At 39.6% G+C, this 13165-nt stretch overlaps 1 protein-coding gene across 4 annotated transcripts in view; it reads right to left on the bottom strand.

Moving 5' to 3' along the window:
- Positions 1-13165, bottom strand: part of KDM1A (lysine demethylase 1A) — a 61927-nt gene that overhangs the window by 10056 nt on the left and 38706 nt on the right. For 2 of the 4 annotated variants that reach the window (XM_045476087.1, XM_045476090.1), the window contains 5 exons: positions 6075-6086; positions 3470-3612; positions 3007-3097; positions 1643-1777; positions 397-470 (listed from right to left, as the gene is read on the bottom strand). In XM_045476087.1, coding sequence (XP_045332043.1) covers positions 397-470; positions 1643-1777; positions 3007-3097; positions 3470-3612; positions 6075-6086 — 455 coding nt within the window. The remainder of the gene's footprint in view (positions 1-396; positions 471-1642; positions 1778-3006; positions 3098-3469; positions 3613-6074; positions 6087-13165) is intronic. The other 2 variants (XM_045476089.1, XM_045476091.1) reach the window with 1 other exon arrangement.

Raw genomic sequence — 13165 nt, 5'->3', positions numbered from 1 at the left:
TTTTTTTTTTAACATTTATTTATTGTTGAGAGACGGAGTGAGACAAAGTGAGAGTGGGGGAGGGGCAGAGAGAGAGGGAGACACAGAATCGGAAGCAGGCTCCAGGCACTGAGCTGTCAGCACAGAGCCTGACGCGGGGCTCGAACCCACAGACCGTGAGATCATGACCTGAGCCAAAGTCGGACGCTCAACCAGCTGAGCCACCCAGGTGCCCCTAGAAAGGCTCTTTCTAAAAAAATCAATGTATTTAAGTATCTAGGACACTCTTACACATTAAAATTATAATCCATTCATTGGACATAAATAAAAGCCCAGAGTGCTTTATAATTTTCCTTCTAAATATAACAGAAAGAATAGCAGAAGCTATCTCTCTGAACATCTGCAAGTTTTCCTTACCTTGGGGGATTGGCTTCCAATTCTTGAAGTTTTTCTTCTAGCTTTCCTTGTGTTTCAGCTAATTCATCATATTCCTGATAAAGTTAAGAGAACTGGGTTGATCTTGATGGGTCAGAGACCAACCTAGTCATTTATACCACAAAGTGTAAGGCCTGGACCACATCCCTGTCCAGGTCCTATCTGTAAGGGTGCCTCAGCTTAAGGCTGGATCAGGGCAGGGAGAGGGCAGGCAGGAGGAGGATATAAAGGAATAGCATACAACTGTGCTACAAAATAAGAGTGGAAAAGAATAGCAACTACCACTTCCTGTGCATTCACCATGTCCCTAGCATGAGATAAAGCATTTGATTTTATTTTTTTATATAACTTATTGTCAAGTTAGCTAACATATAGTGTATACAGTGTACTCTTGGCTTCAGGAGTAGGTTCCTGTGATTCATCACTTATATATAATACCCAGTGCTCATCCCAACAAGTGCCCTCCTCAATGCCCATCACCCATTTTCCCCACCCCCTACCCCCACCCCATCAGCTCTCTTTGCCTCCCTGTTCGTAACTATTTTTTTCCTTTCCTTCCCCCATAATCTTCTGATAGGTTTTTCAAATGCCACCTATGAGTGAAAACATATATCTGTCTTTCTCTGACTGACTTATTTCACTTAGCATAATATCCTCCAGTTCCATCCACGTTGTTGCAAATGGCAAGATTTCATTCTTTTTCATCGCCGAGTAGCATTCCATTGTGTGTGTGTGTGTGTGTGTGTGTGTGTGTGTGTGCGCGCGCGCGCGCACACACAATCTTCTTGGGATAAAGCATTTTAGATCCCTTAAAACTGGGAAGTATTAACCACATCACCGATGAGGTGATTAAGGAGTCTAAGGTCCCATGGCTAGGAGAGACTAAGTTAAGGATTTCAATCTGACAGTTTGATATCAAATGACTGAAGTCCATGTCCATTATCATTATTCTAAACTGCCAGGGATAAACTGTGACAAGGAGCTAAACTGAGATTTAAGTAAGTTAAAGGGTGAGATTATGAAAACAAAGTAGAAATTCTGAAGAAAATGCAGATCCCAAACCGAACTAACCCATTCAGTCACCTTGGCTCCTGTTACCAAACCCCTGTCCTTCCTATCATAGGCACCTGTGATTGGCTAGTTGCTCTCCCTTTTCCAAAGTTTCCTAGATCTATACTCTTTTTTAGGATTCCTAGTAAACCCACTCAGGCATGTACGTATACCACACCTTGCACAGGGCAGTCAGATCCCTGTGTTTACTTTTCACTAAGAACTCTGCAGTGATATCTCTGGGTGGCTTGACCTCAGATGCTTCTTTGTATTGCTGATGGAGTTCTTTAATTTTCTCTTTCAAATTTACCATCTAAGAGGGAAAAATACAAATTTACCATTGCAGATAGTGATGTAATCCGTCTCCAAATCGCAGGCTTTGGTTCCTCCCCTAAACTGCTATTATACCAAAACAGGTTACGATGCAAGGTCCTTAGAATTCTTAAATACCTCTTCTACATCATATTTTAGGACAGGGAAGAAAATCCTGTTTGGCTCAACACAGAGTTATCACATCATTATCAGAGAAGTAAGATCACCTTTATCTTCCAAAACAAATGGAGAACCAGGAGTGTTCCACTAATATATATATAATATACATTATACATATTCATATATATTAATATACATAAATTAACATATATGTTATATATATTTATATTTCCAGGAAAAATAAAACACTACCAATTTAAGTTAAACTTCTTGTTTTGGGAAACAAATTGTCACGACTCGTTTTCTAAATTATGTAAAAGGCTAAATAACCACACAGGACCATCCGAAGCCATTCCTAATGTTAGTTTCTCAGGTTTCTGATGGTATTGGGCCCCACAGCTATCCCACCAGCTGGCCATCCTCTAGCTTCTCTGCTCATTTCACACGTGCCATAATCCACGAAGAGGCTGTGCCACAGACCTCTTCATTTGACAGGATGAAGAAACAAGGCACAGAGTGAGGGAAGAGTCTGGTCACGAGATGCACCCAGATTTTGCATTAAAAAGCTCCCCACAGGGGCTGTCCCACTTCATGTTTTCTTCCTAAGTTGATGTTGTGTTTGCAGCTGGTAGGATCAGGAGAAACAAATGGTTTGGAGTCTGGAGCTGGGTCTCTGGGAAGTGGTGGGAAAGCAGAGCCCTCAACAGACATACCACTGGGGAATATCCCCATACTGGCACCTCAAGCCAAGTAATTATGGCAACAAATTATGGTCCTGGCTGTTGACCTGTTGTCTTCCTCAGTGGGAACTTCACCCCAGCACAGCAAATCTCCCTTTTATCACAGAATCCAGCAGAGGGCACTGGGCTACCTTTGCAACAGCCAAAGGGAACCTGACATAGGAAAGACCTATTTCCCCTGGCAAAAATTTACCAATAATATTGTACTGAAAGACTGACAGAGAAAAACAGTGCCTTTTGTTAGTCACGATTTTCTAAGGGAAAAAAAAAAAACTTTTAAATTTCTAAAGGCTTTGCTCCTCCTCCCCCCCCCCCTCCCACTTCTCCCGGCTGATGCAGCTCTAGCTATTAAGAAAATACAAAATTTCACCTTATTAAGAAGTTCTTTCAACTCCTCCTGAGTCTTCACTATTTTCTTCCAATGTTCAATTTGCTCATCTTTGACATGCTTTTCTTGTAACCTAAAAGAGATACTACATATATATGCCTTGGCCACACAGCTAGCTTTGCAGCACAAGACAGGAGCCCATCAAAACCATTCAAGGACATCAAGATTGAACTTTCTAATACTTTGGAACAAGAAAGTTAGCTGGTGGCAAATTATTTTCTAGGTTATGTTAAATATAGTTCAGTACCATAAAAGCTGTGAAGTTTAGAATTGAGAGGGGACTTAAGGATAATTTAATTATTTTAAAAGGTTTTACTTTGGGATTTAATTCACATGAAAATAAGTGAAAACTAGCTCAAATAATACTTGCTGAAAAACTCAAAAACATAAACAACAAATGTCTAAATGTAATTCACTATATAATAAGCAATATCAAAGTACTTACTGAATGACAACTTCCAACGCCTGCCCAAGGGACACAGGCTTATTATTGAGGACATTGAAGTCGAGCTGATGACTAAGGTAAGATGTAGCTTCCAGTAACCGGTTAAACTCTTGCTCTACCATTTCATCTTTCTCTTTAGGAACCTGAAAATCCGAAATATAGCAGAGTTGGTCCTTACAAAAAGACTAAACATAACCAGCCATGAAAACACAAATGCTCTATAGTTTTTAAAAGGTCAAAATCTGTACCTCAAAGGGGGAACCTTTGAGGGCAATGATTCAAACTTTCTTTTCTATGAAGTGGTCAATTTCATTAAATGACATGTGAAATGTTTTGGCCCTGATATTTTCCTATTCTCCCAAATGTGCCATCAGAGCTGGGACTCCACCTCTATTAATAGCCACAGGATTCACACTGGTGCTAATTGGTGCTAACTGGAGTTATGTGGAGCACATAACTGACATGCACTGAGATAAGCTGGGCCGACATGCAAACGACACACTGGAGAAGTCTCAGAGAACAAAAACTATGTCAACACACCTGAGGACCTTCCAGAATAAGGGCAAGATGGAAAAATAAGAAGCCCAAGGTATTGCCTTCCCCTCAAAGATGAATTTCAGGTGGGAGTAGGGAAGAGAAAAGTGAAATTCATGGCTATTAATAAGAACACAATAGCACCTTCATTCTTTTGCAGAGTAACAGTGTTTTATGGCACCAATTAGGTTCAGAATTGAATGTCCAAAGCTCTTAGACTATGACTGACTGAGGTACCAGGTCTGGCTCATTATTTTGCAAGAAGAGAGGAGACTGCAAAGCAGATCATCAAGCTGCAAGACTGTGTTCCTAATCCTTACTGTGCCCCTGCCTATTGATGCCATCAGTTAGTTGACACAAATCCCTCTGCTGCTGCTTAATTCTTAGAACCCTAAAGTAAAATGCATCTGCAATTCTCCTGAACTTGTGGTAGTAGCAAGACGGAAAAAGCATAGCTAAGGCAAGCATCTCTAAAGCAAGCATCTCTTGCCAGAATAAACTGGGGCATCAACTGGGAAATGGAAGTTAATATATGGAATTTCACTTTACAGTCAACCTAAAACTGGTTAGCATTAAAGAAAGTTCTAATAAACACTAAGGCCAAGGAGGAGTGATCTTTTAACCAGAGGTAACTTGTGGACAAGATCATCACAGTAAGACTCTCTCATCTGAAACTCCTTAGTGTTTGCCTTTCCAATTAAACAATTTTAAAGCACTAGTCTCTGCCCCTTTACTGAGGAGTCGCACAGTAACTCTGTAAGATGAGCCATGGTGTGGCAAAAGAATATAGCAGGAAGTACAATCTGAACCAAAACAAGAAAGAGAAAAGGACCACAACTCTCTTTGGGAATTGTAGATACGACACCATAACTACTTATCCAATCAGTCATATTCCAAAGCATCAAATTCCAAAAGGCCACAGATGGGAGTGATCAGGCAATCTTTATGAATTTAGAAAATCTTCCTTGGCCTAAGAAATATAAATCCCTGAGAATCTTCCAGCTTATGCTAAGAAATAAGGCAGAGAATCAGGCTTTGGATGCTTGGTGCCCTTTATATATCAGAGTGGTACCTAAGACTTGGTGGATCCAACATATCTAACCTACCCATTCAACTCCATGGCCAAAGAAAGGAGCTCTTAGTGACATCCCTACTTGTTCTGATTCCACAGCATCAGAGCTGATGGAAGAAACCCTCTTATCAGGAATTTCATTTACTTTCTCATCAGTTACTTTTCCTCAATGATGTGATGGGTCATATACAGAGCAACTCAAAGCAATGCTGAAATTTTGCTTGGTGTAATTCCTACAATGATGTTACCAAAGACATTTCTAGAAACTCTAAATTTGGTGCTTCTTTAAAAAAGGAAACAATTATATTTTTAATATACAATCTATACAGTTATGAGATCTTAACTGATCACAGATGCAATGTACATGACTGCTTTTCCTGGAGTACAAAATAGTGATATTTCTATATGTGGCTTCAAAAATGCCCAGCAAGAAGATGCTATAGAAGCAAGAGGGACCAGATCACACGTGCCTCTGCAATAGGGCAGAATGTGCCAATACACAAGTGTGCAAATGGTACAGATTAAAGCTCTTCCAGTGTCAACTGGATAGCTTGCTTCAGACAAGCTTTAATCTTTGTAGCTAGGGTAACAGTCACAATAAGGAAGTTCATACTGAAAAAGTACGCAGCACTCAGGCTCAGTAACTGGGGTCCAGGGTGTGTGGTAGAGAAACATTTAAAGGGACACTGTCAAGGTTAGAGGGACCAAATTTGACCTTTTGTTTCTTCCCTCTGTCTGCTGAGCAGCCCACTTGATTCATAACACTTTCCCCTTTAATCCACCCACACCCCCCACAAAAAAACCTTTTTACATGCGCTTTCAATGACAAAAACTCAAATGGCACCAGCCCAACATATAGGCGCAACTCTACAACAACAAACCAGTGTGAATGTATGATGGAGAGGATCTTTGGAAGGGAAAGATCTAAAGTTTCAAGCTTTTAATGGGTTATTGTAAACAGTGAAGAAAATGATTTGAAAAATTATTAAAAAAAAATACCTTGACAGTGTCCTTTTAACCAGTGCAGCAGAGAGAGAAATAAACTGTAAATAACAGCCCAACAGCCACGTCAAGTTTAGTTTTGTACGACAGCAGTAAAATCAAGGCTTTAAACACATAGCATGACAGAAGCATTCTGTTAGCTCAGAAGCTGCAACCACCAGAGAAATAAGGAACAGACTGTATAGACACCAAAATGGGAAAGTCAAGGCATATAAATGGGCAAAAGAAAAGCAGCTGGTGGGGATTGGGGGTGGGGGGTGGTGAGGGTGTAAAGGGAGATGGTGTCAGAAAGCAGTGAGGAATAAAGCAAAACTCAGTAAAACAGAAAAGGAGAAACACAGAACAGTGACGAGAACAACAAAATCGAACAAACAAACAAACAAACACCAAACCAAAAGATTACTGCCTCCTCTGACTGGTCCACTGACTGGGGTCCACTGCTCTAATTTGAGACTCCGCTCTTCAGAATAAGAGAAACAGCACTTAGGCCCCATCCGTTTTCCACCTAGTTAAGCACTTTTAAGACTGTTGCCAGAGAGACCAGGGATAGTTATGAAACCTGGAGTTTTTCCCCATTAACTTTAAAATTCCACTTTGAAATTTAAGACATATTTGGAAAACAGCAAATACCTGTCCATTAGGAAATCAACACTGACTGGGAAAAAACCAAAATGTATTTTTGATATATTTAAATCTTGAATCTGTTTCTAAAATCAAGCGAGTCAGGTACGTTCTACTTGACAATGAAAAGAACTGACAAACCTGAGCAGCCCTTAAGTACCTGTTTCAGGTTACCTTCTTCCCCTTGGTGAGAACCCTTGAACTGTTAGTTCCACGAGTAGTTGTTGAAAGTTGCTGAAATACTGGCCATCTTTAAACACAAGTCACAATTTTAATTTTACCTGGCCACTCTATTCTAGCTTCTTATACTGCATCCTGGGAAAAGAACCTAGCAAATGATTGCAAAAGGCTAATAAGTACCATGTTTGATGGCAGCTGGATTTCTAGATTACAACATATTAAGAACCTATTAACAACAAATTAAGAAGGAAAAGGATCTCTGATATCATTTTCTAGCAAAGAATCAAACAAAAAGGGTATCACTTGACACAGATTTTTTTTTTAAACAGATTTTGATTCTGACTTTTCAGAGCCATTTATTTCTCTACGAAAGGCTCCAAACAAGAATCTGGTGAGTCTCACGGCTCTGAATGGGTACAATCTTGATTGCTTTGATCCTGTAGAAATTATATGGAGCATCCCTGAACACGGCTGGGGGAAGAGCAGCCTGTGTGTGTATCTAAGCCCATGTAGAATAAATTTAAGGAGAACCAAGTGACTTTCTGGAGAAGGTCCCTAATCCTGCAAGAAGTCATCTCATAGGAAGGCAGCTCTCCTTAGTTCTACCTCTAGTTGCACTGTCATCATGAGGTCTTTAGTAGGTCTTCAAAACACTGCCCATTTCTCTGACTTCCAGTCTGCATAAATTCTTTAGCAGCAAGGCAGACTGGAGTCATGGGCAGGTAGGTTCTAGACACCCAAAGTTCTGAGATTTAGCCAGAGAAATCCTCAGGAAGAGTAATACAATGAAAAATAGCTATAGTGACCCAATTTGGCCAACAGAGGCTTTGGTAAATCTCTGCTGATACCATTTCCATACACTTCTAAAATTATGATCAAACCAAAGATTAAGATTAGTACCTTTGGTAAAACCTGGAAGAAAAATTTACATCGGAAGAGTCTTTAATTTAAATTCCCAAATAGCTAAAAGAAAGGAGATATAGCATTATATAATCCCTAAAGGGAGAATAAGAACAACAGGTGTGTCCCTAATCCAAATAAGATTCATTGTGATTCTAGAAATGGAGATGGTTGCCTCCTCCCAATTTTTTACCTCACAAGAAATCTTTAGGAGATGTCATAGACTTCCATAAACCAGTAACTAAGCTGTGTGAAGGCACACACAACATGTCTAAGGAGTTCACTCTAGTAGTTTCTAGCACATAGTAGAGATGCTCCATAAATTTATTAAATGAGTAATAGAGGTGCTCCATAAATTTATTAAATGAATAATAAAGTTTGGAAAAGCAAAGTCAGTATTAGAACTATATTTGAAAGGAAAGTAACTATTTTACAACTTTAGGAACATTAAAGGCAGGCATGAGATTTTTTGATTTATAAAATGTAAAAGAGAAACTACCATTAAAATACTAAAACTATTTCCACAAAGGAATAGGAAGGCTGAAAAGGGCAGTAGTTGTGTCAAAAGTGTGACTAACCTAATAAGCATCACTGTATGTGAATATAGGCAAAAACTTGGTAAACTGTGGTAGGTACTGAGTATATACCCAATTAATGGCCTTTATAAAAGACCCAGTACTTGTTACCTGTCAAGTATATTTTTCTTCCTCATAACAGTTGAGCCACTCCCAAGGAGAAAATCAAGATCTGTTTCTCCAAGTAACTGAGTCTTTGGGCCTCACTTTGTACAAAAAAAAAAAAAAAAAAAAGAAACAACTCCCTCCCCACCATGGAGACCAGAGATCTTATAATGCTACACACCAAAGGAATTTGATTAAGGTACCTTTTCATTGCTCAAAAAAGCCAAAACAAAAGTCGATTTTAAAGCCCCTGAGTTACTAGTTGGTGTATAGGAGATACGGAAAACATTTACAGTTATATTTCTCCCATCTCCCCAACAATCCATGTTTCCAGTATCCTCACTGGTGACTCCCAAAATATTTCTGAAATATGAATTACCCTGTTTCCCAACTATCTCCATATCCAGTTACAACATAGTTCAGAGTTTAACTCCATCATCAGTCAATCTGAGGGCAGCTGTTGTACTGGCTCTGTTTTTATAGGCTCAGAAGACACTTCTATTCATTGCGATATCCTATGTTAGAACCAAATAAGAAAGCCCTTGTTCTAGTCATCTGGAGCCATAAAAAAAGCTTCTATCAAAAACAAACACAGAAGCTCAACAGCCTAGCTGCCAGTGCACAACCACAGACAATAAAGAAGTGAACTCTTTCAGGGATTCTTATGATTGTGATTAAAACAACAAGTTAACAGCAAAAACCACTTGCTATGTGATTTTTCTCACACAGCAGCAAAATGACTAGGTATGGTGGATGTGTTAAGACCGTATTACAAATGATATTTGTCACTCTGAGTTAACTGCTGACTTTGTGTAAGATGAAAATTAATTTCTATGTACTAACAGAACCATCAAATCACCTTCTTTTGCACTGAGGCTGTCCACAAAGAATGAAGACAATCCCATTTCATTCGACAGTTTACTAAAGAAAATCAATGGCTGAGTGAATGTCCACTCTAAGGCGGCTTTGATGCCTCTTTAGTATTAACTATTAAAAGAAAGCTCTTAGAGAAGGAGACTCGGCTGATGCACATAGGCAGCTGGGGTTGCACACACTTATTCCAGCCCCCATCTTCTCTGAAGTACAGGCATGCCTCAGAGATACTGCGTTCAGTTCCAGACCACCACAATAAACTGAGTCAAATGAATTTTTTGGTTTCCCAGTGCACATAAAAGTTTTTTTACACAGTACTGTAGTCTAAGTGTGCAACAGCACTATGTCTACAAAACAATGTACACACATTAGTTAAAAAATACTTTCTTGCTAAAAAAAAAAATGTTAACCATCATCTAAGCTCTCAGTAAGCTATAATCACTGTTCACAGATTACTATAACAAATAATAATCAGAAACTCTGAAATACTGTGAGAATTACCAAAACCTGACACAGAGACACAAAGTTAGCAAATGCTGCTGGAAAAATGGTGCCAATACCCTTGCTCTATGCAAGGCTGCCACAAACCTTCAATTTGTGTTAAAAAGGTGGGGGGGGGGGGCAGTATCTGTAAGTGTAGTAAAGCAAAGTGCAACAGAACAAGGTATGCCTGTAAGGAAATTTGATCTGGAACACCAGGCAATGTATCTTGGGTTCTACAACTTATTGACTACAATGACCTTATGCAAACACCATGTCTCAGCTTTAGATTCCTCCCCTGCAAAATGAGAGAATGAAGTAACTGACCTTTCTTAATCCTCAGTTTCTAAAGTCAAGAAACATATTTGCAATTAGAAGCAAAATTAATGGAACTAGAAGCTCTTAGTGCCTGTCCCATAAGCCAAAAGCCAATCTACTGTTTAAAAAGTGTCCATTTCTACTTTGAGCTAGACTACTGGGAACAGCAAGATACAGAAACATTAACATGTCTTCTTATGTTTGATTAACTCAAGGCAAACAGGACTCAAAGCTGCAAAGAATTTTCTCCCAAATTTGACAGTGCTTGAAGAATCCTCCTTACTACTCTAGCTATATAGAACAAACTGACTTAGGCCATGCTTGAGGGGAATACTGGTATACTATCTGGAAACAAATGTCTTTAAAAATGTGTTAAAGTTCCTCTAACACCAAGAAAAGAGATAACCATTTCTCTAGAGATTTCTACTATAAAAAATTCCTTTTACTATTAGAAAGACTAAATAAACCTGTTCTACATTCAGGAGAGTCTAAAGAAAAAGACAATGTGTCTCAACGATCATCTTTGGTTTGGATTCCGTTACTTCTTGAGGATTAATGTAATATCCGCTTCAGAGACTTTGCTTCATTTCATTTCTCTACATTACTGCCTATCTACTTAAAACACCTATCTGCTCTCATCCCTCTGAAGTCCCAACCTACAAATCAGCACAGTAAGCAACACCCTCCACCCTCAACTTCAGCTTTGTATCTTACCCTCACCAGTATGATCTCATCCTCCTTCAGAAACCTCTCCAAGTAAACATTTAAGAACAAAACAAAAAACCAAAAGGGGCACATGGGTGGCTCAGTTAAGTGTCCAGGTCTCTATTTCGTTTTAGGTTGTGATCTCACAGTTCATGGAATGGAGTCCCATGTTGGGCTTTATGTTGATAGTGTGGAGCCTGCTTGGGATTCTCTCTGTCCCTCTCTCTCTGCCCCTCCCTCACTTGTGCTCATGCTCTCTCTCAAAATAAATAAATAAATAAATAAATAAATATTAAAAAAAAAAAAAAGAAAGAAAGAAAGAAACCTGTCTTAAACCTTCCTCTACAACCACAGTAAGTTCTAAGCCATCTTCACCAATGCTTTTTCCCTCCAAATCTCTTTCCATTCTTTCCCTTCCCACTTTCACAGAGAGTGTCTCTCTCTCACCACCCCCCACCCTTGGGTCTTCTGTAGCAATTTATCCTTTATCTAACCTTGATTTTATGTTAATCTGCCTTGATTTTATGTTACTCATATATGTATCAGTAATATGTTTGTGGTTGGGTCGTTTTTTTTTTTTTTTGTTTCAGTGGTGGGGGAAGAGGGGGAGCACAGATTTTTAAAAACATTGTTTTTTTTAATGTTTGAGAGAGAGACAGAGTGAGCAGAGGAGGGGCAGAGAAGGGAGACACAGAACCTGAAGCAGACTCTTGGCTCTGAGCTGTCAGCACAGAGCCTGATGTGGGGCGCAAACTCAAAAACCATGAGATCATGACCTGAGCCGAGGTTAGACACTTAACCAACTGAGTCACCCAGGAGCCCAGGGGGAAGCACAGATTTTAATGACACTTACAATTCCGGATGTTCTTGGGTTCATAAAATATCTGGAGTCACTAGAATTTAAGACCCTTGAGGGTAGAGAATACATAGTCAATGCTGAGAACAATGCCAGATCTTTGTAAATATTTAATAAATACTTGTTGATTGACTGTGATTGCTTTAAAATACCCCAGACTAGGGGAGCCTGGGTGGCTCAGTCAGTTGAGCATCCAACTCTTGATTTTGGCTCAGGTCATGATCCCAGAGTTACGGGATTGAGTCCCATGTCAGCTCTGTCTCCCTCCCTCCCTCTGCCTCTTCCCTGCCTTGCCCCAGCTCACTCTTAAAAAAAAAAAAAAAAGAGAGAGAGAGAGACAGAGACAGAGACAGAGAACTTAACAGATGCAACAAGGAATAAGTGAAAGTTTATTATATTATACTATTCTACTATTTTTTTCTTAAAGATTTTATTTTTAAATAATCTCTACACCCAAATTAGGGCTTGAACTCACAACCCCAAGATAGAGAGTAGCATGCTCCACTGACTGAGCCGGCCAGGTGCCCCTGCTTTTGTATAGGTTTGAAAATTTCCATAATAAAAAGCTGGGAAAAAATCATATGTGTACATGTCCCACTAGACTGTAGGGTCTTATATTCCACAGACTGTCTTATTCCTCTCTATAGCCTTTACAGATCTTTACAGTGTAACGAAAGTTTACTGAATGGTTTTTTTGTTTTGTTTTGAGAGGAGAGGGCACACCTCTGTGTAGCGTGCGTGTGTGCACACACGTGTGCACGCACGCAGGAGGGGCAGAGGGAGAGACAGAGTCTTAAGCAGTCCCTGCACCCAGTGCAGAGCCTCACATGGGGCTTGATCTCACAACCAAGTAAGATCATGACCTAAGCCAAAATCAAGAGTAAGACACTCAACTGAGCCACGCAGGCACCCCAGAAGTTTACTGAAATTTTTTTTTCTCTGAATTGCTGAGTTAACCTCTACTTCCTCCTTTTTTTCTTGCTCATTCTATTTTGTTTATGCTGCCAGAGGCTAACCTACGCCCCCCAAACAAACCCTGGGAGGAATCTGAACCCAGACTGATGTGAACGGGAGCCAGAGCATTCCCTGAAAGTCTGTCTTCTTCTGATATGAACCCCATAAAACCTAAAGGCTTTAGTGAGGATGTACATGGAACTTAGACTAAATTCAAGAGTTGGGACCTTACCCTTTTTAGCAACAATAGCTAAACTATATGCATATCGAATCTTCCCTTCCTCAAAATATAATGATGCTTATATCCCCAGAATTATAAACTTCTTCATTCTTGATAGGGGAAGAGTTAGTAAAAATTTTTGAATACAAACTTTTGAATTTCACCCACCCTCCAAAATTAGGACTCACTTATAGTCTAAGCCTCTCAACATAGTTGTTAAACTACTCTCACTCTCCATAGCAAACATCACTTCCACACTATTACCTGCTAAGTATGGAAGTTCCTATGCCTCTGGTCAACA

The sequence above is a fragment of the Leopardus geoffroyi genome, chromosome C1, assembly GCF_018350155.1.
Source record: "Leopardus geoffroyi isolate Oge1 chromosome C1, O.geoffroyi_Oge1_pat1.0, whole genome shotgun sequence".
Lineage (NCBI taxonomy): Eukaryota > Metazoa > Chordata > Mammalia > Carnivora > Felidae > Leopardus > Leopardus geoffroyi.
Note: the sequence above shows the minus strand (reverse complement) of the source record. Positions and strands in the feature narration are given on the sequence as shown.